Raw genomic sequence first — 25,452 nt, forward strand, 5'->3', positions numbered from 1 at the left:
AGCGTTTAACATTCAAAACATCAATTTGATATGTCCCTTCTGGATAAAAATCTTACTGACCCCTGTTGTTTATATACATAGATGTATATGAGAACTAGACCATAGTAATGGAGAGTACCTGAAGATTTTAAATGTATTGCATATGATTTTACAGTTTTTGGAGTATAAGCTATAAAAACAAAAACTGTGGAATTCATCCAGCCAGAAATTCCCAGCATTCCATGAATTTTTCTTTCATTAGATGGTTAATTGCAGTAAAAGACCCATCCATGTGCGTGTTTTGTTCAATAACTTTCTCTCATTCTTTTAAGAGGGTTTTATCAAGTGTGTCTTGCCTCATTGCATCGGGTTATTTTTAAAGGCACCAGGCTGAAAACAGGTCACAGTGAGAGCTTGTTTTCTTAAGCAATTTATGTGTCACCGCATCATGCGCCTGTTGAGTTTACTGTTATGACTGCTCCTTCAATTTTTCTCAACAAAGGCCAGTCATGCAGTCTGAAGTTATTGCATCCAAGCAGTGCAACACGTCCATGTGGGATCCTGCCTGTCATAATAGGGAAATGCTTTTTATATCCACTTTGTTCATTGATCCAAGCACACAATTAGGTGCTGTAGATCTAGAAGTATTTTTTTTTGTTAGAAAAATAAGCCAGTTTGATTTTCTGGTGTTGCAACTAGATGAAGAGATTCTTGATCCTGATCTATAATTCCTTGTCTTGTTCTAACAACTATTGGCACAGACACGGCTGACCTCTGTCCCAATGGATTCCCCTGATGCTCCTCCATCCCATCCCATCCCATCCCATCCCCCCATGTCCCTTTTATCCTCCCCCTATACCAGCACCCCCACCCCCATGTCAAATCCAACGGATTCATCCGCACGCTGTATATAACCACCTCTAATGCATGACAAGGCCATGCGTATGTGTGTAGAGTCATGTGATGAGTTCTTGATTCTTGACCTGCCCTCTCCATAGCGCACACTGGCGAACACAGCCGTTTGATCAAGTGTCACGAAGATGAGTCATATTTGTCAGGCTTATTGAGTCGTGCTGAACTGTCTTTCTGCAGTTTAAAATGATTAATAATCTGAGACTGAGAGTTTAAAGTGAGTCAAAAGTGATAAATGGGATAAGCAGCAGATTAGGTAGCAGCGATTTTGCTTCAGGACCCAGATTTTACTTTCGAATGCAACCCATAGTTGTTTATCATAAAAAACAACAACAACAACAACATGGTAATTCATTACTCTTGGCCCATTCTTGGGTCCCGAAGCACCATACTGTGCAGCAGAGTATAGTAATATCTAAAGTAATCTACTTTCTCAGGTTAAAGGTTGTGTAAAACCTAGTTAGAATATTTGGTATATATATATATATGCCTGATTAATCACGTTTAATCATTTGACAACACTAATATAAATATATTAGTGAACTGAAAAAACTGCAGAAAACAAAAACAAAAAGTGGCATAAACATTTTTAACCATTTAGATTCATATGAAATATTTGTGCACATTAATAAATTATTTTAAATTGTAATAATATTTCACATACTGACTTCCTTTGTTTTTGATCAAATAAATGCATGAGCTCTGAATATGACTCATTGTTGTTTATCAATTTATTATTATACAAACCTATGCAAAATTATACACGTTTATTAAAAATTATAAAAATTAATTAAATTAAATAATTATTAATTTTGGCTCACTTTTGGGACCTGAAGCACCAAACTGTAGACTGATTTCTGCAGTAATCAAAATGTATGTTCTTTTTTTTGGATACATGGACAATTGATCCTGGTCCAAAACTCCACACCTTGTTCCACAAAAAATTGGCACAGAAACAAAAAGAGTTGAGCTGTGCCAAGTGTTGATCCAACATATTAACCTCTTTTTATGTAATTCTCCCATATTTTCCTCTTTTTAGTGTGATTATAATCAGCAGGGCAGGAAACCAGCCAGAATAATTAATTAAAATGCAGTTTTACAACATAGGTGTTGTGTTTGTGGAAATGAGGGTTCTCTTTTTGTCAAGAGCAAAGCGTTAAAATGTATTTTAAAGCTGTGTCATTTTGGCATGTGATTTTGTATGACAGAGGAGGCAGGAAGGATTCCTTCATCTCAGAGACAAGCATAAAGTGAACACTCATGTGATTCTGCGTTAGAAAAACAAAAAATTTCCAAACAAAACTAAATGTGAGATTTAAAGGCTTCATATCAAGAACACTGAATGGCTGTTTCCAAAACGTCCACAGGAAAGCTTACAAATAAGTCCAATGATACTACACTGTACCCACTAAACACTGGACGTCAGATAGACGTGCAGATCATGTCTATATTAGGTCCGTCGGTCCATGACCATTTCTAAACATCTATTCGACATCCAAACTAGGTCCACTATATGGATGTCTAACCATGACCCAACTTGGATGTTCTCTTGACTTTCAACATTTGATCTTTGAACTGGGTAATTTTTTTGGACGTCATTTGGACCGAATTTGGGCGTCCAAAAATTACATTCAAAAAAGACGTCACTCCGACGGCACATTGCGCAGTAGGTACCAAATTTTGAATGGCAGAATATTTTTTGTAGATATCCAGTTTTTTAAAATACAGCTTTAACATTTCAAGATGAAGAGGAAATTTGGAACATCAAATTCAAAATGCACAAATTCAGATCATATAGAAAGTAGGTTACCGGTGATCTCAGAAAAGTCAAACGAAGCATTTTGGCCAATTAGTAGTTTTCTGGCTCGAGCGACGCTGAGCGTGCGGTTCAAGATCTACCTGACCATCAATCACCCAGAGGTAGCCTAAGTGATTCTTAAACATTTATGGTTTATACTTAGATTTTAGGCTAGCTTTCTCAGCGGTCTCTGAAGTTTGTTTTGAAATATATTTGGTGTGAAAGTGATTAGCATGCCACCGTGTCTACACAGGACAGACAGTAGAACCCATTGATTATAATCAGTGACACACTGGATGCGGTGCGGCGTAAGTTAACACTATACGGACACGACTGCTTGAAGCAGCAAAGCACCTGTTGCAAAGAGCTTGGAATATGTCAGGAATAACGGGGAATCCGTTTGCTGTTGGGAATTTCATATTCAGTGTAGACAGTATTGATTATAATAAATAGGTTCTGCTGCCTCTGGTTCTAAGTTCTGAATCAGTTGTGTTAAATTTCAAATGTTTAATATTCAAGTTAAAAAGATTCTAATTCAGAACTATGTTAAATGCCACAAAATATTCAGTTTAATGTTAAATGACACTTGTCATTAATTCAAATTTACACAATACAAATTCAATTAGTTTTGTCATATCATAAGCTCCACACTATTTCCTCCGTCTGCCCAAAAAAACTCTTTTGTATTTGGCTCGAGTGCGAGTCCCGTTTGTGTGCAAAGACACCACAGAGAAAGGCTTGTAGGGACCGGCAGAATAAAAGAGCAAAACCAGAGGAGAATAAGATGTAAGATTTAATGTTTGGAATAGAATGAAAAGGAATAAGAAAACGGCAGTAAATCAAAACAGAGCGGAGTGGGAAAAAAAACAGAAGCGCTGAACAGTGACCTTTAGACCTGGACTCAGTGTAAGAGAATGTTATTGAAAAGAAGGTGTCTCTGGAGGATTTCTGTAGCAAACTGTGAAGAGCAAAGATCATAATGATGCTAAAACACTCATGAGATGTCTGTGTTCTCATTATAGAATTGAGATGTTCACATAACTAGGCCTATATCTACTGAATTTTAACTGCTGAAGAGACCATTTGCAACCCTTTTACCTTTCGAGAATTGTAGAAAAATATAACAAGTATGTTTGTCCAAATTATTATGCATTACAGATTGGACTGTACAGTTATATTATACACAGCTTAGCACCAATTATGTACTGTTTTTTGCTTAGGATGCTCAATTAGTCATTTTGGTCGATAGTCAAGGTTTGTTATAAGGTTCTTGGAAGTTATGTGCAGTTATGTAATTTCATTTACGTACGCATTTTCCAGTCTCATGCTGCCCCTTTGAATTTAGGTTAACCTAAAATCAAAATTTTCACTTTCGTAATAGATGTTTCTGGTTTATTTTGCAGAAAGCAGTGCACATTATTAAAACGGTCTATAATTAAGAGCCTTAAGAGGTTTTACAATTTACATTGCAGCATTATTTTTATAACAATATAATTTTAACCAAATAACGTATTTAATCTTTAAGATTTATATCTGTAAATGACCCTTTTTGTCATCACTCTAATCCATAGTCTCATTACTGTAACAAGAAAAATGAGCATTTGTTGTACCGCCTTTAATTTCTTATTTAATTTATTTTTAAATTATTAAATTTATTTAGATTCTTAAAGAGTTAAATTGTCATCACAATGCATAAAACAAAAAACAAACAAACATTGGCTAATATTTGCACACAGAAATAGTTTGCATTGTTGTTTATTAGGGTGGGCCAAATGTGTGGTTGTATGTTATTTGCTCATGGTTTTTGATAGAATCATTATGGTTTTTGATCAGTTTTTCATCTAAATGGATAACTCACCCTCCCAAAATGCTGTCATCTACTGTTGTTCCAAAACTGTCAGTGGTCACCATGTGAAATATCTTCTTTCGTGCTCCACAGAAAAAATGTAGTAGGCTACAGTTTGAAATGAGGATGAGACTGAATTTGAATTTTTTTGGGTGACTATCACTTTGAGCTTTAATGATTGCTCGTGTGGACTGGGCTCCATATATTGAACATTAGAGTAAGTCTTTTCTTACGAATGAGAAAGAAAATTCCATGATGTGTGTTTTTCCAAGTTTGATTTCAACAGAATTTCACTGACTTTGAGTAACTTGTCCTGGAGTCTTGGCATGTGAATACCTGTGGATAGGCCTTTGTGGGGTTAGTGTCTTAAGCAAACTAAGTGTCCTTATCCCTACAGCAGATATCAGTCTGAGAGGTGTCTCCCCTTCCTGTGAGATCTGGGTTCATGAGCTAGCGGCCTGTGGGTATTAGGAACTCAGTGGTTCAAATCCACCCATTATCTGTGATTAGTCAGGGTGATGCTGTGGGAAGATTAGTGGATGCTGAGCAGGAGAGCTTGAAGTTGACATCAAGGAATCAGCTCATACTAATTTATATACCGATGCGTAACACATATCTGTTCATTAGTTCTTGTGTGTGCAAATCTGTTAAGCTAATATACTTAGAGGACAAACTGGATATGCAATTATGCATCTAGTTTCCCATACATCAGTCAAATATATGTTTAACTCTTTCTAAAGTAACACCACTCTTAAAAAATAAAGGTTCTTTATTGCCATTGATGGTAACATAGAGAACCTTTTAGATGCATGGAATCTTTCCATTGCACAAAATGTTCTTTATTGTGAAAAAGGTTCTTTAGATGTTCTTCACACTATGAAAAAATGTTTCTTCTATTAGAACGGTTCGCTGAAAGGTTCCAAAAATGGCTGTTCAGTGTCATTGCTGTGAAAACCTCCTTTTGGATGTTTATTTTAAGAGTGTGGGTGGAGTTTTTAGGCGTGGTAACGGTGAGATTGAAGTGGAAGTTCACCTGAAAGGTTGCAATCACGCTGTCTGGCTCATTACTCTGTCAATGTGATAATGCTGGCCTGTCGTGTTCACAAACATTCTGCAAATATGGGTCAGACTTTTGAAACAGACATACTAATTGCAAAGTAAACAGCTCACCCACTCTGATATCATTATTTTCATCTGAATCAAAATGATTTTGAAATTGTGATCTGTGAGTGAGCCGCTTTTAGAGCACTCAGCTCTGTTAAATTAAACTGGCACCTCTGTACCCAAGACCATCATGACACCTGTAGTGTTTACAGAGTTATTGAGTGATGGTCCAAAAAGAAAGTGTCTATTAAAAATGATAAATGGATTTGTTGGAATCGTTTGTTATGGTATTTATTGGTCCATCTAGTTATTTTAGAATCAATATGAACATGTTTAAAACACATAATCTAGCCATCCATCCATCTGTGTTTTGCAAAGTTTGCTGCTTCAGTATTTGTAGTTTATTTTTCCATGTTTAATGGTATACTGAAAAACAATATCACTCTTGCTTTGTGACATGGTGCTTCATCATGCTGGATGATGCATGGATCATTACCATACTGCTCATGGATCGTTGGACATTTTGATACCATTCATTATTCATGGCAGTGTTTTTGGGCAGAATTATGAGAGAACCTACTCCCTCAGTTGAAAAGCAACCCCACACATGGATGGTCTCAGGATGCTTAACTGCTGGCACATCACAGGACTCATGGTAGCGTTCACCTTTTCTTCTCTGCACAATCAATTTCCCAGATGTCTTCTACTGTCCAATCCTTGTACGTCCTGCAGAATTTCAGTCTGTCCTTGATGTTTTCCTTGGAGAGAAGTGGCTTCTTTGCTGCCCTTCTTGACACCAGGCCATTGTCCAAAAGTCTTGTCCTCACTGTGCTTCCATTACCTGAGCAAGCTCTGCACTGCTGGAGACATGATTCTGTAGCTGACTACTCAGGAGGAGATGGTCCTGGCACTTGGTGGACACTTTGGGATGTCCTGAAGACTTCTTCACTGCAGTCAAATCTCTCTCCTTGAAGTTCTTGATGATCCGGTAAATGGTTCTTTCAGGTGTAATATTGTTTGTAGCAATTTCCTTGCATTTGAGGCCATTTTGATGCAAAACAAGGATGGCTGCATGTGTTTCTATGAAGGTAACCATTGCTAACAAGAACACAGTGACTGGAGGTTGCCGTGATTTTGCCAAGTAAGATATGTTCCTGGATCATCATCTTTTGATGATCATGGATCAACATTATTGTCCAAAAATATAGACTTAGCCCAATCCCTACACCTAAACCTAACTTTACCCATAATTTATTCCAATCAGTCAAAATCAAAATCAGTGAGAAATGATAGCAGATTAACAGGAGTGTAGAGGCACCTAACCCTGATTGTAAGCCTAAAACAGATTTCCTTATCTCAATTCTGATTGGTTGATTGTAATGTTTTTCCAGGATCAACAAGGATGTCACTGCCATCACTGGATGTCAATTTATGTCACTGCCAAAACTTTTGGCTGTCTGTCTGTCAGTCAAGAAAGAAAGAAAGATAGATAGATGGATGGATGGATAGATCGATGGGACCGCCACTGTTTGAATGCCCACCAAGTTATTTTGGTTTATAGCTAGTGTCTGCCAAATGCATAAATGTAAATTATGCTGTTTATACTAGGGAAAAATCATGCAGAGAGTTGGCGTCTGTCTACATTTATAATTTCTTTAGTCCTGTGAGAGGCGGCCGTTAAATTCAAATGTCTCTTAATGTTTTCTGTAAATCACTTTATAGTTGCTGCTGCAAACACGCTAAAAAACCCCCCACAATGCATCTGGTAAGTGAGATGTGGATCAGGTGCATATGATGAGTTTAATGGTGAATGTGCAGGTTATAATCCGGCCCTTAAAATCTAAAAGAAAGTAATAAGAATTCAGACTGTTTTTAGGACCTACAGTATTGTTCAAAATAATAGCAGTACAATGTGACTAACCAGAATAATCAAGGTTTTTAGTATATTTTTTATTGCTACGTGGCAAACAAGTTACCAGTAGGTTCAGTAGATTGTCAGAAAACAAACAAGACCCAGCATTCATGATATGCACGCTCTTAAGGCTGTGCAATTGGGCAAATAGCAGTGTCTACCTTTGACTGTACAAACTCAAAACTATTTTGTACAAACATTTTTTTTTTTCTGGGATTTAGCAATCCTGTGAATCACTAAACTAATATTTAGTTGTATGACCACAGTTTTTTAAAACTGCTTGACATCTGTGTGGCATGTGGCTTGACAACTTGTGGCACCTCTCAGCTGTTATTCCACTCCATGATTCTTTAACAACATTCCACAATTCATTCACATTTCTTGGTTTTGCTTCAGAAACAGCATTTTTGATATCACCCCACAAGTTCTCAATTGGATTAAGGTCTGGAGGATTGGGCTGGCCACTCCATAACATTAATTTTGTTGGTTTGGAACCAAGACTTTGCCCGTTTACTAGTGTGTTTTGGGTCATTGTCTTGTTGAAACAACCATTTCAAGGGCATGTCCTCTTCAGCATAGGGCAACATGACCTCTTCAAGTATTTTAACATATGCAAACTGATCCATGATCCCTGGTATGCGATAAATAGGCCCAACACCATAGTAGGAGAAACATGCCCATATCATGATGCTTGCACCTCCATGCTTCACTGTCTTCACGGTGTACTGTGGCTTGAATTCAGAGTTTGGGGGTCGTCTCACAAACTGCCTGTGGCCCTTGGACCCAAAAAGAACAATTTTACTCTCATCAGTCCACAAAATGTTCCTCCATTTCTCTTTAGGCCAGTTGATGTGTTCTTTGGCAAATTGTAACCTCTTCTGCACATGCCTTTTTTTTAACAGAGGGACTTTGCGGGGGATTCTTGAAAATAGATTAGCTTCACACAGACGTCTTCTAACTGTCACAGTACTTACAGGTAACTCCAGACTGTCTTTGATCATCCTGGAGGTGATCATTGGCTGAGCCTTTGCCATTCTGGTTATTCTTCTATCCATTTTGATGGTTGTCTTCCGTTTTCTTCCACGTCTCTCTGGTTTTGCTGTCCATTTTAAGGCATTGGAGATCATTTTAGCTGAACAGCCTATCATTTTTTGCACCTCTTTATAGGTTTTCCCCTCTCTAATCAACTTTTTAATCAAAGTACGCTGTTCTTCTGAACAATGTCTTGAACGACCCATTTTCCTCAGCTTTCAAATGCATGTTCAACAAGTGTTGGCTTCATCCTTAAATAGGGGCCACCTGATTCACACCTGTTTCTATAAGTACGATTTAAACCATGCTAATGCACTTCCACTGATGCCAACAAAGTGTTCAAGTCTATGCAAAAGAATGTTGTGGTAAATTGTGTCAAACGCAGCACTAAGATCCAATAAAACTAATAGAGAGATACACCCACGATGAGATGATAAGAGCAGATCATTTGTAACTCTAAGGAGAGCAGTCTCAGTACTATGATACGGTCTAAATCCTGACTGGAAATCCTCACATATACCATTTTTCTCTAAGAAGGAATATAATTGTGAGGATACCACCTTTTCTAGTATTTTGGACAGAAAAGGGAGATTCGAGATTGGTCTATAATTAACAAGTTATCTGGGGTCAAGTTGTGGTTTTTTTATGAGAGGCTTAATAACAGCCAGTTTGAAGGTTTTGGGGACATATCCTAATGACAATGAGGAATTAATAATAGTCAGAAGAGGACCTATGACTTCTGGAAGCACCTCTTTTAGGAGCTTAGATGGTATAGGGTCTAACATACAAGTTGTTGGTTTAGATGATTTAACAAGTTTATACAATACTATAGTGCACTGTCTGATGTGATACTGTAGCTGAAGGCTGAATGGTTGCAATTTTATCTCTAATAATATCGATTTTAGAAGTAAAGTAGTTCATAAAGTCATTACTGTTGTGGTGTTGGGAAATGTCAACACTTGTTGAGGCTTTATTTTTTGTTAATTTAGCCACTGTATTGAATAAATACCTTGGGTTATGTTTGTTTTCTTCTAAAAGAGAAGAAAAGTAATCAGATCTAGCAGTTTTTAATACTTTTCTATAGGATATGCTACTTTCCCGCCAAGCAATACGAAATACCTCTAGTTTTGTTTTCCTCCAGCTGCGCTCCATTTTTCGGGCTGCTCTCTTTAGGGTGCGAGTATGCTCATTATACCATGGTGTCAAACTGTTTTCCTTAACCTTCCTTAAGCGTAAAGGAGCAACTGTATTTAAAGTGCTAGAAAAGAGAGAGTCCATAGTTTCTGTTACATCATCAAGTTGTTCTGAGGTTTTGGATATGCTAAGGAATTTGGATACATCAGGAAGATAACTTAAAAAGCAGTCTTTTGTGGTAGAAGTGATGGTTCTTCGATACTTGTAACAAGTAGTAGAATTTACAATTTTGGCTATATGAAGTTTGCACAGAACTAAATAATGATCTGATCTCACCATCATCCAGTCCGTCTGGAATAACATGAAGAAACAGAAAGATGTTGCATCAAAGAGATGCAACATGGTTCTAGCTAAGAAATTTACACATGCCTCTTCTTCCCTCTTAAAACGTACAGGCCCATATCTTGTCTAGTTTGATCACAGTGTAACTTTATAACATTGTTTCAGACAACCTTAGACAGGTGTTTTCATCACGTGTTTTGCCTTTGCTCTTTTTGTGGCAGAACGGCACTGCACAAGCAATCTAACTACTTATTGTCTCTTTATTTCCCCAATATTGGATTACTGATCATACGGTAATAAGGGCATATCACAAAACTACATTGCTTTGCAGACTGGCTGTGACTCAGCAGAGCACAGGCATAGAAATGACCTAATCCTGACTGACCCATTTATTATTAATGCTAAATTAACTATATGTCAGTGACTATGGCACATCGTTGCTAGCAGGCTTAATTATGTAAGTGAAAAAGAGCTTCTTGTTTGCAAACATTCTCTGGTGCCAAGTCAATCAAGCTCATTCTAATAGCATTGTTGTCTTGCTTTGAAAGTGAATAATGAAAAAAATAAAATAAAATGGAGTAGGTTTGACTTGGAAAAAAAAGGTAGGAAACTATGTTTAGTCAGACATTTTGGTTCATTTAAAAGCATGTTTTCAAGTAGTTTACTTACTCTGTTTCAAAGTGAAATTGATTAACTCATTGTGTGTTTGTATAATTATAATGAATATTTTATTCCTTAGAATGTGTCCAGTAAATTATCTGAACATAAGTCAATAACATTGACACACAAACAAAAAGCAAATACATACGCAATTTCTTCTGTCCAGAATTCTTTACTCTGCAAAAGCAAAAGACATGTTAAATATCACTGGTAACACCCATAGAGTACTAATTAGTAGGGCTGCATGATATTGGGGAAAAATGACATTGCGATATTTTATTTTTCTGCGATATATATTGCGATATGAAATCTAATAAAAAAAAATTCTTACAAACAAAAATGGGGTGAGCACACTTACATTCTCATTTTAAATGATTTAAACATCAGAGTATTATTTAAATTAGAGTAAATTAATTGTTTGTAACTTTAGAAAATGGTTTGAATTGTTAACAAATTAACTAACATGAACTTACAACGAGCAATACTTTTGTTCCTATATTTATTAATCTTTGTTTATCTTAGTTTATAAAAACACAGCTGTTCAGTGTTTTTCGCAATGTTACTTCACAGTGCATTAACTGTGTTAACAAATACTGTACAACTTTTGATTTCAACAATGAAGGCTATAGCCTAAATGTTGAAATTAACAATGTTGTAGAAGTGCAGTTTAGTAATAGTAAATGTTAAATATTGTAGTTAAATAGTTTAATAAATAGAACATTATTGTAAAGGGTTACAGATTTTTTTATATATACACCAATTCAGACGTCTTGTGAGTTCAGTGTTGGACAGGTCAGTTGTTTAAACCATTCATTAAATTGAATCGGTTCAAATGAATCATTAGTTCGCGAATTAGACGCGTTGTGTAATTATCTCTGCAGTTTAGCAAGACTCTCTCTCTCTACTTGTTCTTATATGCGCCCTGTTAAACTGACAGGACTTAAAAACACATGAAAATTATAAACTTTCACTCTCTGATGGTCAAGGGCCGGGGAACAGCTGGCCGTTACGGTTAATGAATAATGGATCAACTACTACAGCCTGCGATGTGTCTATCGTGGATTTGCACATTGCGATATATCGATGCTTAAACGACACATCGTGCTGCCCTACTAATTAGTATTGCAAAAGTTGTACCAGAAGTATAAACTCAGCTTACCTTGAAATATCTGCTTCATTCAAATGGTTGTCAAACTGTAGAAACCAATTAATGTCCAGCTTTACAAAACAACTCACACAGTAGGAATGAATGATTCATTGAATCAAGCTCTGTTTTAGCACATTCAAGGCTAACAGAGGAACTAAACAAAAAGCATAGACTCAAAGTACACCGTTCTAAACATCTGTATAATATTTATATGTGAAAGAAATATACTTACATGCCAATCATTTTCAACAGAGATGTAGTACTCAACTCGATTAGCTATATTAATCGTTTAATGTGGTAACATGTTAACTTGGTTATCCATGTGCACATCGAAACAGAATAACTGTATGTTAACAAGCGTTATCTTAAATCCTGTTGACATTCAGGAGATCAGGCACATGGACATGATACATTTTCATTATAAACTTGATAACCTTTTCAATGGTTTGGGTTAAAGCTGAAAATTGATATAACACATACGACAGTAAGGAAAATCTGAACTGCAGGGGCCAAACGTCCCCGGCTAGGTTGTTTAGAAAGCCTAAAGACTTTTTTTCTCTTTTTTTTTTTTTTTTTTGCTGGGAAAATCAAAAGGATGTGACCTTTACACATGCTCCCGAGAACCTCTCTTCCAAAACGAATGCTCATACAATGTTCAGGTTAATGTTGAAACTGCACAATTGTGAGTGACACCATTGATTGATAATATAAATAATGTTTGGTCTTGATTAGTTCTGCTTGACTTGTTGCTTATTTAGAAATTCAGTGACAATACAAAAACTGACTCATTCAGTGACCTTGTTTGAACACACTCACACACAGAGATACATAACACACTAGAACAAATGCAAATTAATGCAACAGACCATTTTGAGACAGGCTCTTTAAAAATAACTACACATGGCATTATAAATGTGACTCATACCAGGTCCAAAGAAATTAGTGTGGGCACCATACACTAAACGACTGAGGATAACAGACTTTAAAGGCATTCTGAACACAACAAACTCACTCAAACGTGTTAGTTCACCCACATTTACATTGAGTCATTTTGGCTTTTATCCAAAGTGAGTTACAGTTGGATAAAGGATAAAGGTTTTTTTTTTTTATAGGATGAAGTCAAATAGTCACAAATGTCACCCAAAAATGAAAAATCTGCCATTAATTAGTCATCCTCATGACGTTCCAAACCTTCAAAAAAAAAAAAAAAAACCTTCACTGCCATTATAAAGCTTAGAACAGTTAGGAAATCTTTTAATACAACTCTGATTGTATGATATGTAAAGTCATAAACACCTAGGATGGCTTGAGGGTGAGGGTGGGCAAACTTTATTAGAATGCATCGCTTTATCTTAATTGATCTTTATCAATTTCAGAAATGACTTGTACGAACTTGATTGTGCCTTAAGTGATTGTGGCAAGGTCCTATAGAGTAGAGGCGTATACGAAATGCAAGCAAGAAGGTGAATTGCTCTCTCCTCCACCTGCAAAACTATCATTAATCCACAGTCGAGGGTGAAATCCTGCCTGAAGGAGCAGAACAGACAGCACTGCTGACTGCTGAAGCTTCATTCTAGTGCATCTCTAATGTTTGGGCTCTAATGCCAGATGGCGGCGTGCCCCTTTGCCAAGCACCGCCCGACCCCTGTGAGGCTTGTGCTCGGTGATCAAAGCTCCGCTGAGCTCTGCCCGGAGGAGACGCAGTCCAAATGAATCATTGTTGAGGAAAGCTGGACTGAAACCTTCCCAGAGAAGAAAGGTTGTTAAGAGCTGCGTTTTCATCTAACATCACGCTCAGACTCAACAGAGCAGCTGTGGCAGATGAAATGGTGTTCTTCGTCATTTATCGCAAACATATTGCGAGGCCCGAGGTCGAAACACAGGAGAACTCAGATTAACGATTGCCAACAATTTGTCAGCGGTGAAGTATTACACTGCCTAGAAACAAATCTAGCATCGATTGAAGGAAAGTTGCTGCGAAGTATAAGGAAGGATCTTTGTGAATTGTGCAGGAGGTACTATGTTTTCTGTGAAGATGTTAAAGGCTTGTTTGATGTTTATACGCTGCTGCTTAAATGATGTCTTTAGGAAACAGCCCACACATTTATGTGCACTTTACTAATCAAACGTGTACACACCACACACGCAGGCTCTTTATTCTGAGGTTAAACTAGCATCAGCACTCCTATATGTTTGATCAAATACTCGTAGGCTGGAGGTCTCCGGTCACATTGTGACTGAGAGCTACCTGAAGAGAGCTGCTGTATCCATGCTGTTTCTTTACACTTATGCTTAAGGCAATAACATTCTACTGATAACTAGATTTCCAGCAATCATTATATTATCTTTTATGGGGAAGTCGTGGCCTAGTCGTTAGAGAGTTTGACTCCTAACCCTAGGGTTGTCCGTTCAATTCTCGGGCCGACAATAACATGACTTAGGTGCCCTTTAGCAAGGCATCGAACCCCCAACTGCTCCCCGGGCGCCGCGGCATAAATGGCTGCACACTGCTCCATGTGTGTGTGTGTGTGTGTGTGTGTGTGTGTGTGTGTGTGTGAACTTTGGATGGGTTAAATGCAGAGCACGAATTCTGAGTATGGGTCACCATATTTGGCTGGATGTCACGTCACTTCTTCTTCATAACTGTATCATTGTTATTTATTATTGATTCTGATTGACTCTTGATTTCTCACAAGCATTATTTTTCCCATTCATTTACCAAACAGGGATTTTAAAAAAAAGATTTATGAGCCATGAACCAAACCAGTCAGCTACAAAGTGAATTAAAGAAGTACAAACTTGATTTGAATAACTTAACGACAAAGACTTTGTAATTAATGGCTTCAGGGAGGGAAAGAATAATGGGTATTGTGTTTTTTAACCAGAATTTCTGCTGTAATTTGTATTTTGAAAAAGCTTGATGCTTATACTTGATTGATTAACAATCTCAAGCTCAGAGTAGGTCTGTCTTGTAATGCTTCTAAGTTCCTCTATAAAGAAAATGAATGGAATTTTACTTTCAGAACCAGACAGCTACACTCCACACATTAGTTTTATACCACATCTTGTTCTTGATTCTAACCGGTTGATCGGTTTCTCACAACATTATACAGGATTTTTAATTCCACAGGATTGTTCTTAATACTAATTGTTTGACAAACATTTCAAGGAATTATCAAATAATGAGAACATTTGTACCCGTGGGCTCCATGTTGGAGACCTGTGTTGTGTGCATGCTCTCTGACCTTACCAAACTGACTAGAATTGGAAATCATTCAATGGTCTCCTATTTTCATGTCAAAGTCTCCACTGCAACACTTGCAAACAAATGTACATTTGCTGACAAAAGTAAACTGTACTGCATGTAAATTCAATTATAATTGCGAGTCAATTATAAGGGCCAAAATAATTCATAGTTGGTGGCCAGTTTTGCTTGGATTTGATTATATCTCTTTCATTTTTCTCTGATGTCACTTACAGCCAATAAGAAATAAGTATATTCATTGCCTCCCTGTTTCAAGGCGTACATGTAACCATTGTTGAGATAAAGTCTTCAGTTCAGTAATACTGAGGCAGGAAATTGATTTTTTTTGTGAAGTGTAATGAAGTTGGATCTGTGCCAGTGCAGTTATAGCACTTCCTTCTAACTACTACTGCAATACTGTGTGCAACGTCCAGACAACCCTAAAAAAAAAACACATCTGAAACTTTAAAAATACTAGACTTACTTCACTTCCTTTACACCAACTGGTAGACTAGTCATTCAGAAACCCACTGGCTAGTCAAAAAATTTAGTTTTGCACATCCATAGTTCCAGTGGTGTCAAATGTTTGCTTGATTAATAAGAATAGGTCACCCATTCAATTGATAAATTAACAGCTAGTTAAAGATGTAAAGATAACTGAACTGAAAATGAATCAATCTCTTGCTCTCCTTAGGTTTCTATATGCGTGTTACTTACATTTCTCCCTTACATTACACTGCTCCCTACTATCCATATGCGTCTTTGCTCTTTCGTGTTTTTTCACCTTCTCACCTTTCACCTTCTTCACCTTCTATTTCCGTGACACTTGTAGTTGTCCATGCGATGTCTGTCATGCTCTCGCGATGGAACAAAATATGGCGGTAAATTAGCAGAATAAAGCGTCAGCTACTTCGCAGCCTATTAGCCTTTATCTCTACTCATATCACATCCTTGAAAATCATCGTTTATACGACTTCCCGCACTTTGTTTGATGTTTAAATTTGCTCTTGGTGGTCATAATCTTTAATTATCAATTCATCCTTATCGCTACGATGAATGAATGTTATTTCTGTTATTATTTCTGTTATTTCTATAACTGAATTCGAGCTGACAAAGGCATAGCTGTCCCCGTCAGGGGCGGTATACACAAAATGCGACTCGACACTGATTGGACTATTTAGAGGCAGAACAAACAGTCAAGAATAGTGAAAGCTAGCATAACACTGTGGTTGAATGTAAAATAAAACAAATCCCTCCCTTTCACACTTTGGTGGTGCATCGCCCAATCACCCTAATGGAGAAACCGCCACTGCCTAGTTCAATAAACTTGAGAACACTTTTAGTAGCACAGAATGAATGGTTTGATGACAGTAGATGTTTTTTTTACAGCTTCACGTATATGTATTTTATTATAACCTCCCTTGAGAGACCATTAGTCAGACGGCAGCTGAAAATTACCTCTGAGAGTATTAAAGTACACACATGATCAAATCCTCATAGTACTATAATAGAAGATATGCCTCTCCAGTACAATTTTACAAGCACAAATACGCATAAGTAAAATAAACCAAATGTGTAAATAATGTTATCAGCATCTGTGATAATAAAGTATCATTCTTAATTCCAGCCAGGCTGCCAAATATTGATTTTGCATTGTTGAGGATAAAAATATGAGAGGATCTGGATTAGATGTGAAGGGATGTCATGGGTTTATATTCTTATATGTGAAGCATGTCCAATCGTGTGATGGAGACATTTATTTGAGGATTACACACATAAACATGATTGGGGACAAGCTGTTCTCTGGAGCGGGTATTCAAAGCTCCAGGTATTTCAATTTGTCCCTAAGCCTTAATTCTGGATCAGACTCCTGTTCAAATCCTGTAGTATTATATATGAGAGGGAGAAGAAGTGAAAGAGAGAGAGTGAGAGAGAGAGTGGCAGAGAAGGTAATTGTAGTCTCAGATCAGTTATAGGAAGCTTGAAGACTGTTTTCCTTTATCCTATGCTTGTGCTGATTAACACTCATGAAAGGGTTAAAATTACTCTTTATAATTGCAATCATCTTGTGCTCAAATTTCATGATTGATGCCTTGTTTGCTCTATTGCATTATTTTTAGGTATGATAGAAAGTTATTGCTTTGCCATTATTCTTAGCCTGGATTCAGATGAAAAAAAAATATATAAATATATATATTTTTTGCCTGTTACTTGATCATTTCCTAAAATGTAAAGCTAGATTAATCGATAAAACAGAGTGCTTGATCACAATGATACTCAGCTGATCTGCAAATTTGTTGGTAGAGAACTGTTACTTGATTAACCGTCATAATAATCAGTAGATTGTCTACATTGGCAAGGTTTCTTGATTCCAAGACTTTTACATTAACACGTCACTAGGATAATGATGTGAAAAAAAAGAACACACAAATATTAGCTCAACAAAGCTGTTAGTAAATAGACTGACCTATTGTTTGTCCCCACTGACCTGTTTAAGACCTATAGAGGAATCCTGTTGAGATGTCTGTCTGGCTGCTTGTTTGAATGCTAATTGTCAAAATAATTGCAGGTTACTTGATTAGCAAGATTACTCAATCAGTTATTAAAATAATCGTCAGTTTAATCAGTTATGTAGATGCACTATTAACCAGTAAAATAGTCATCAGTTTACACAAAAAGTAGCTTGATTAAACACCAGACCTTATCAGCAGCCTCTGCAGTCATATTTACAACTGGGAAACAAGAGATAAATTTGAGTTTCTCAAAAGTGTTTGAGTTTTGAGTTTCTTTTGAAGAGAGAAACATAGCTGTATCACTGATTAATTTTACTAATTTTTCCCACAACCTTTTCATTGCCTTTTCTCATTGTTACAGTCATGTATATTTCAATAAATAAATAACCATTTGTTGCAAACTTTATGCAGCATATTTGACCAAAATATCAGCATCGTCAGCTAGCTGAATATTTATATGTTTATATGATGAATGAGATGCTACATTTTATTTAAAATAATAATATCTTATTAATTTTGCTTTAAAAAAAATTTCCCAATAAATGGGCAAGAATGTACTGATCAATGGACCGTTCTCCATGATTCCTGTTCTTTCCGACGACAATGCACTTGAACGTGACAAATTCGTAATAACACCTTGAGAAGTGGGAAGTAGGAAATTTCCGATAGCACATGAAGGCAGCATTATTGCTGTTTCCATGTGTATTTTACGAACTATAAATGTAGTTTTTGATAGCACTTATGTGTATTTAAATGTCTGAAACCTAAAATAAACATCTTCTGGTTGAATACCACAATATTTATAGATGTATAAGGTGCATTCACACCATGTCATAATTACTCTGATTGCGAACTTTTGAAGGTTTTTCCTAGAACTCATAATTACAACTTGTAAACTAGGAATTTTCTGAGAGCTCTGACTGCAGATTCATTTAGGTGCTGATAGTGTTGCCATAGAAACACAGTATTCCGAGTCCGAGGATGTGGACAGTTTCGAGTAGAACGTCATTTTGAAATTATGCTAATTACTACATGCATTTGACAGCATATGGCAAGCGCTGAGTGTGTCAGGCTCTGGCCCAGCATCAGCCAAAGCATGAAAGTTAATTTGAATTTAGCGGCTTATCACGTGATGCTCTCAGTGCTGGGTTTACTTACAAAATCTGTTGCTGATTCCAAATTACACTACAAAAACTGAAGTTAGTAACATAATCCTTTACATTAAACATTTTAGGTAATATAATCAGATTACTTTTTGACTACTTTTAGTTTATTTTTATTTTTTCACATTGATTTAAAATAGGAGTATCTTGTACCATATTGATATAAAACTACAAAGAGGTAGAAAATATATTACATTCATTGTTATTAACAACATGAAATGCATTAAATATTGCATTACGATGGTAGGTTTCCCAAACTGGGGTTCATGAATGAACTAAAGGGGGTATTTAAAAAAAAATAACAACGGTCAAAATAAAAGATTAAAAAGAGAAATGAGAAGAATCGATTAATTATGAATTATTTATTGCTATTGTGTAAATAAAAAAACAAAAAATATATTTTAGAATGTAGTATAATCTAATTACAAGTATTAATTTGAGTTTAAGTTTTTAAGTTTCTACGCATCAGGGACCAGTGTAGAACAATCACTGCGGGACGATTGTGTGTCAAAGGGTTAATGATCAAAGTTTTGGGCCAGTTGGTAGATTAGCAAAATATCCAACATACTTGCTTAACAGACTGCGTGTTGTGCATTTTATCATCAAAAGAATCATCAGATTATCCAATTAGGAGCTCTACTCTGAACAAAGTTCTGTGGTTTGCCATAAGATGAGCATCACGTCTGATGCTCTTGGATTTTCAGAGGGTCCGTTTGATTCCTGCTCTAATGAAACAGGGATTTGTGAGTGTTTGCTAACAATAGAGCAGGAGAGTGGAGTATCAGAAGGAGGGAAGGATTTCTGAACTGTAGAAGCTCTTCTCAACCATCACTGATGGCCAGACACACAGCTGCAATCCCACCTAATGTGATTTCATTCCCCAAATGCACACTATTTAATTTCAGGGATGATATTTACCAATACAATGCTAATCTTCTGTTTGCTTGGGCCGAATTCGATTTGGAGACTCAAAAACAGGCTATTACAACAAAACTATTACTTATTGTTTAGTTGGTGTTGTTACATTGTGTGGGAGTAAAATATTTATACTCTCATGTCTCCGTCCTCTGTTTTCAGCTACTGCTCAGACTTTATTTTGTACTTGAATCTGTTCAGGTTCAGAGAAGGTTAGATAATCTGTTCTTACAGAGGCATATTTTTGGCTGCTGTTGGTTCATCTTAGGCTTTGTCTTTTAGATCATGCTAGAACACACAGTGATGGAAGACTGCAGGACCAAAACAAGATATAGGTACTCTTGTCTACCTGTTTGATAGAAAGGAGAAGTGTATCTAGCTGATGGTGGGCAGGCCTCGGGTGATTACAGCGTCCAGATTGAGCTGCTCAAGCAGAACTCTATTTCTTATCTGGCAGTGAAGCTCAAAGGACTGTAGCACATACAAACTATCTTGTTATTGGGTTATGAGGTGCAGTACTGCTATATTTCTGATCTGATCCTAAACATACTGAGCTGCCAGTCTGTCTTTGGCCTATATAGGTAGGTTTCTTCAGTATCCTAACCAAAAATGGGGCTGGTTTGAAACAACTTCCTATATCAGGCAAACCACAGCTCATGACCTCAGGACCTTAGTTTGGGTAGATTTATTCCATATTAAAGGAATAGTTTACCAAAAATACAAATTCTGTCATAAGTTACTCACCCTTAAGTTGTTCCAAATCTGTATGAGTTTCTTTCTTCAGTTAGATATTTTGAAAAATGTGGATAACCAAACTTGCTGGTAGCCATTGACTAGTATGGAAAAGAAAAAGAAGTCAATGGCTACCAGCAACTGTAAATTGTATCTTCTTTTGTGTTGAACAGAAAAAAAAAAAGATATTTATACAGGTTTGGAGGATCATGAGTCCCTTTAAATTGTCCCTTTGAAATTTGAAAACAAGGCTGTAAGCGGGTCAACTTTAGAAATGTAATATTTAATTAATATATAAATTAATATGCTGTTATTTATTTGATTTGATTTATTGACTTTTTAGCATCATTACAGAAATCCAAAGATTTTCGGGGACAATGAATTATTTACTGTTACAATAAAATGTCAATACCAATTTACTTCATATAAAAAAAAAAAAAAAAGAAAAAAAAGGAAATTAATAATATACATCATACGAATACATAAAGTTCTTTTATTCTGTTGTCTTTGAAATATAGTTAAAGTGTACTGCTGAATATACAGACTAAAATATATCTTAATGCCATTTTTATTAAAACATATGATTGTTAAAATTTTTTGTGATAACACAATTGTAATGATGTAAAATCAAGTTTAAATGTCATATCAAATAACACACTTTAAATTATAATCAAAGACTTGTTTGTCCCCAGTACTTTTTTTAAGTATAGTACACTGGATAAGAACAATAAGAAATGTTTTTGTAATATATTTTGCAAGTTTTTTTACACAAGTATTGACTTAAGTAAAATCTCCTTAATTTAAAAGTTAAGTAAAATTAGCAAAGAAAATAAATACATTTAACATGACCAGTTAGAGTATGAGGAATCATTTCTCAAACTCTTATTTTATTTTATCTGCAATACTTAAGTACGTTTCACTCAGTCACATTTTTAAACTTTACTTAAGCGATGTAGCACTGACAAAAAGTCCTGTTTTTAAGCATGTGGATCACTTACAAACATGCAAGAAAGTAGATAGCTTGTCCTTTTTAAAATAAAAACTCTACTCAATATTATTATTACCCAAATGAACACAGAGAGCTCAATACTTGGTACAGACACAGTGACGAAAACAATCTGTGGATAGTGTTTGAGTAATGGGTCATTTAGAAAATTAACTCCATATGTCACAAAATAGCAAATTACTAATCCTAACAACAAAAGCAACCATAAAACTGTAAATCAAACTCAAAAACAGTGAAAATGTTAACCTTATTAATTACTCATGCCCCACTGCATGATGGGAAGAAACTGGATCATAACTTTGATATTTACAAAAAGAATCCTTGTAAACATAAACAATTCCAAGTAAAATGTACGTATAAGTTCAAACTTTAATTTCTACACGCTTAAATTGAGTACTAACATACAATTTACTTGCCTGAACTAAATTTTTTGATGTAGAAATTAAATTTGTTTCTCTGTAGTAATTACTTCAACACAAAATCATTTTAATCAGTGTACCAATAAATATTCAATAAGGAATATCTTTGTTTTCATATCTTTTTGTTTTCATTTCAAATAAAATATGGCATCTATACTGACTTAATTCTATCGATACCTTTAGTCGTACATTAGCATATTGCTAAACTAATCACACAATGACATTTTATGAAATCAATTTAACAAAGGCATCAGTAAAGTATTAGAGAAAGTTTGTTAATACACTTTTGAGTGATTCTGAGAATGGAACATTGATAAATCATGATAAAATTCAAATTGGCTCTAAACATTCATGTTCAAAATTATTCAACCCCCTTTGTGCAGAATCTTTTATTCTTTAAAATCACCAATAAACGCTCTCTGTAAGTGTTTAGAAGCTTCTGTCACCTCTCTACTACAGTTTTGGCCCATTCCACACCTGAAAAAGCTTTCAGATCACTGATAATCTTTGGTTTTCACATTGCCACTGCTTTCTTCAAATTCAACCAGATATTTGAAATGAGAATTAAGCCTGGAGACTGAACAGGTCACTCAAGTACATTCTATGACTGATCCCTGAACCAAGCAGAAGTAGATTTGGATGTGTACTTTGGTATGACTGGCCTGCAGGAAAGTCCATTGATCATCAGCTTCAGTTTTTGCACCAAAGGCATCACAATTCTTGTCAAAATGGCCTGATACTTGAAAGAATCCATGGTGTCCTTCATACAGTCATGATTTCCACTTCCTTCTACAGTAAAGAAACCCCATAACAGGACTGATCCACCTCCAAGTTTGACGATGGAGATGGTGTTTTTCTGCTTATGAGCTTTGCCTGTTTTGCAGCAGACATACCGCTGATCCATGGGTCCAAAAAGTTCCAGTTTGGTCACATCACTCCATATAACATTCCTCCAGAGCTCCACAGGTCCACACAGATGAATTTTATCAAGTTCAAGTTGGCCTTTGTTCTTCTTGATCAAGAGTGGTATTCTACAAGATGTCTCAACATGAAGGCCATACTTGTCTAGTGATCTTCTTACACACTGCATTGAAATGGTTTTCCTCCTTTCATCGGGTCATCTTGCAAGTCTTTGGCTGTACATTGCAGGTTTTTCTCAGTTGCTCTGATTAAACATTTTATGATATTGTGCTTTTTCTTCAACTTCCTCAAAGATTTTCTGGTAAAACACACTTTAAGCTAAGAAACAAGGCTGAGAGCTGTGTCTCTAGGAACTTTCAATGTCTTGGAAATCATCATATAGCCTTAGCCTTTCTAAAGTAATACAATATTTATTCTCTTAACTTTTGTGAGATCTCTGTTGACATTTTTGCTACTTAACTTCAACACATACATGGGCTAACTGTATGTGTAACAGCTCAAGCTAATTCTGTTTTTAATAGAGTTTTTAAAGGCTTAATTGTGTTTTATTCCCCACCATGCAAATAAGTGATTTAAAAACAGCAATGTTGAATAGGGGTTGAATATTTATGACATAGCAGTATTATAAAAAAATCTTATAACTCAAAAGTATTACATTATATATTGACAATATCACTTTTAATATGCCAGTGAATTTTTATTTTATCCTGGATCTTCAGAAAAGCTTGTATTTGTAAAGTACTGCAGTCTCTAGGGGGCTGAGTAATTTTGATTGCAACTGTATGTGTGGTGAGGTTTTTTGAGCACTCACATTTTTTTTTATAAAAACTGTCATATTACATATTCATAAATTTAACAGCTGCGCCTTTAGTCATAGAAGAAGGGGGGCAAACGCACTCATCTGACCTAACTGACCTTTTGTGAAACTTCGTCTTTTTGTGCACAGTGTGATTTTTTTTTAGTAAAATATGCTCGTAATTTGGACAGAGTTAATTGGAAATATTTTTTTTACTTGAGCTGCACTAAATCAAGACAATTTTAAGCAATTTCATCCAATGTTTTTCTTTAAATAAATTGAAGCGTTGCTAATTCAGTGTAAAAATCTGTTCACACACAGACTTGCATTAGAAATGAAAGGCGGCAGCTGTTGCTAAGGAAGGATTGATTGGTCAGCAGCGTTTCTAAAGTGTAAAGGGTCTACGTGAATACAGTCTGCTCAGTAAATGTGTGAGAGAGCTGCTGATGTAATGTTCCTGTTAGAAACATGTACTCGGATGAGTCAGATGCACAGCTTGAGGATTCGGGGAGGGCTGCGGGTGCATTCCATGTGTTAAGACGTGCCCCTGTTGGCTGGTTACTGGCCCACACCACGCATTGCCTTTAACAGAGTCCAAGGACAATAGGAAGCCTCACAGAGCTGTGAGGAAAGAAAATGATGCAGCATTGCCGCAGTGGACTCTTCAGGTTTTTCGACAGGTCTTGTGGAGTTGTGTTAGGCTGTTGTGATTGCCGCCCACTGAAGGTCTGCGAGTGTTTGTGAGAACTCAGCAGGTGGAGAGCAGAGCCTCTGCATATAATATCTGCAGCTCCAGACTGTCGTCCGCGCTCTGTTGCTTACAGCTCCATCTGCTCAAATCAGCGAATGCAGTAGCTTTACACAAGCAAAGTCAGCACTGAATGAAAACTCACACAAATTGATCTTATTATCAAACATGCTTTTGTTTAATTTTGTAGCGATATTTTTTATCCAAAATGTCACAATTTGATCTTCCAGTGAAATGAGTCTTCTCTGTAGTTACGTAGGTTGCATTTCTCTAATCATTTAGTCTTTCTTACAGATCTGCATCCATCCAGTCAACAACCGATAGATATAACCATTGGTACACACACTGCCAACTTTCAGAGGAGATAACCACGTCTAAATAACGGATTGAATCCTCTAAATTAAAGTTTTATGTTTACAGAACAGAAGTCACTCATGAGTCATGAAATTGCTGACTGACGCAGTTTTTCGTGATTTGTATCAGCTGTTTTTTTACCAAAAGTAATATTACCAAAGACCAAAGTCTCAGTGATTTTAGCTAAACTTCTGTTGACAGAGCCATCATGTTTTGTGTATGTTTGGAAGAGTACTTCACAGCGGTGTTAAAGGGTTGCACTGTCCAGTTATTATAAGCGATGCTTATTAATCATCTTTGGGCTTGTTGTCTGTTTTTTTTTGGAGTTAAATAATAGGAAGGGGCATGTCCCAATATTTTTGTGTTTTCAAGATAACACTTGGATTTTACTTTGTTATTGGCTCGTCTTTATTTGCTGTTTTTTTATATAGCATACACACTAGGATCTGGCAACACTGATGAGTCAAAACGTACCTTGTTCACTCTCGCACCACACATACAGAAAAGACACTTGGTTTTTGCTGAGAGAGTGTGCCAACATCTACCTCTGTCTTTCATTGTGTTTTTGCAGTGAAGAACACATGCGCTCCCTCAGAGTTTGCGTGTGCGAATGGTCAGTGTGTTCCTGGGCGCTGGCGGTGTGACGGAGAACCCGAGTGTCCGGACGGATCGGATGAGGCTGACGCCACCTGCAGTAAGTCACGTGTCATAAATCTATTAAAGCTTATGTTTAATTATCTATTTAAAGCGGTGGTTCTCAACCTTTTGGATTTCA

At 36.3% G+C, this 25,452-nt stretch overlaps 1 protein-coding gene across 1 annotated transcript in view; it reads left to right on the top strand.

Annotated features, from left to right (window-relative positions):
* LOC113046057 (low-density lipoprotein receptor-related protein 8-like) overlaps positions 1–25,452 on the top strand; it is a 78,347-nt gene that overhangs the window by 1,232 nt on the left and 51,663 nt on the right. The window contains exon 3 of the mRNA XM_026206894.1: positions 25,249–25,371. Coding sequence (XP_026062679.1) covers positions 25,249–25,371 — 123 coding nt within the window. The remainder of the gene's footprint in view (positions 1–25,248; positions 25,372–25,452) is intronic.

This window comes from Carassius auratus, chromosome 27, assembly GCF_003368295.1.
Source record: "Carassius auratus strain Wakin chromosome 27, ASM336829v1, whole genome shotgun sequence".
Taxonomy (NCBI): Eukaryota; Metazoa; Chordata; class Actinopteri; order Cypriniformes; family Cyprinidae; genus Carassius; species Carassius auratus.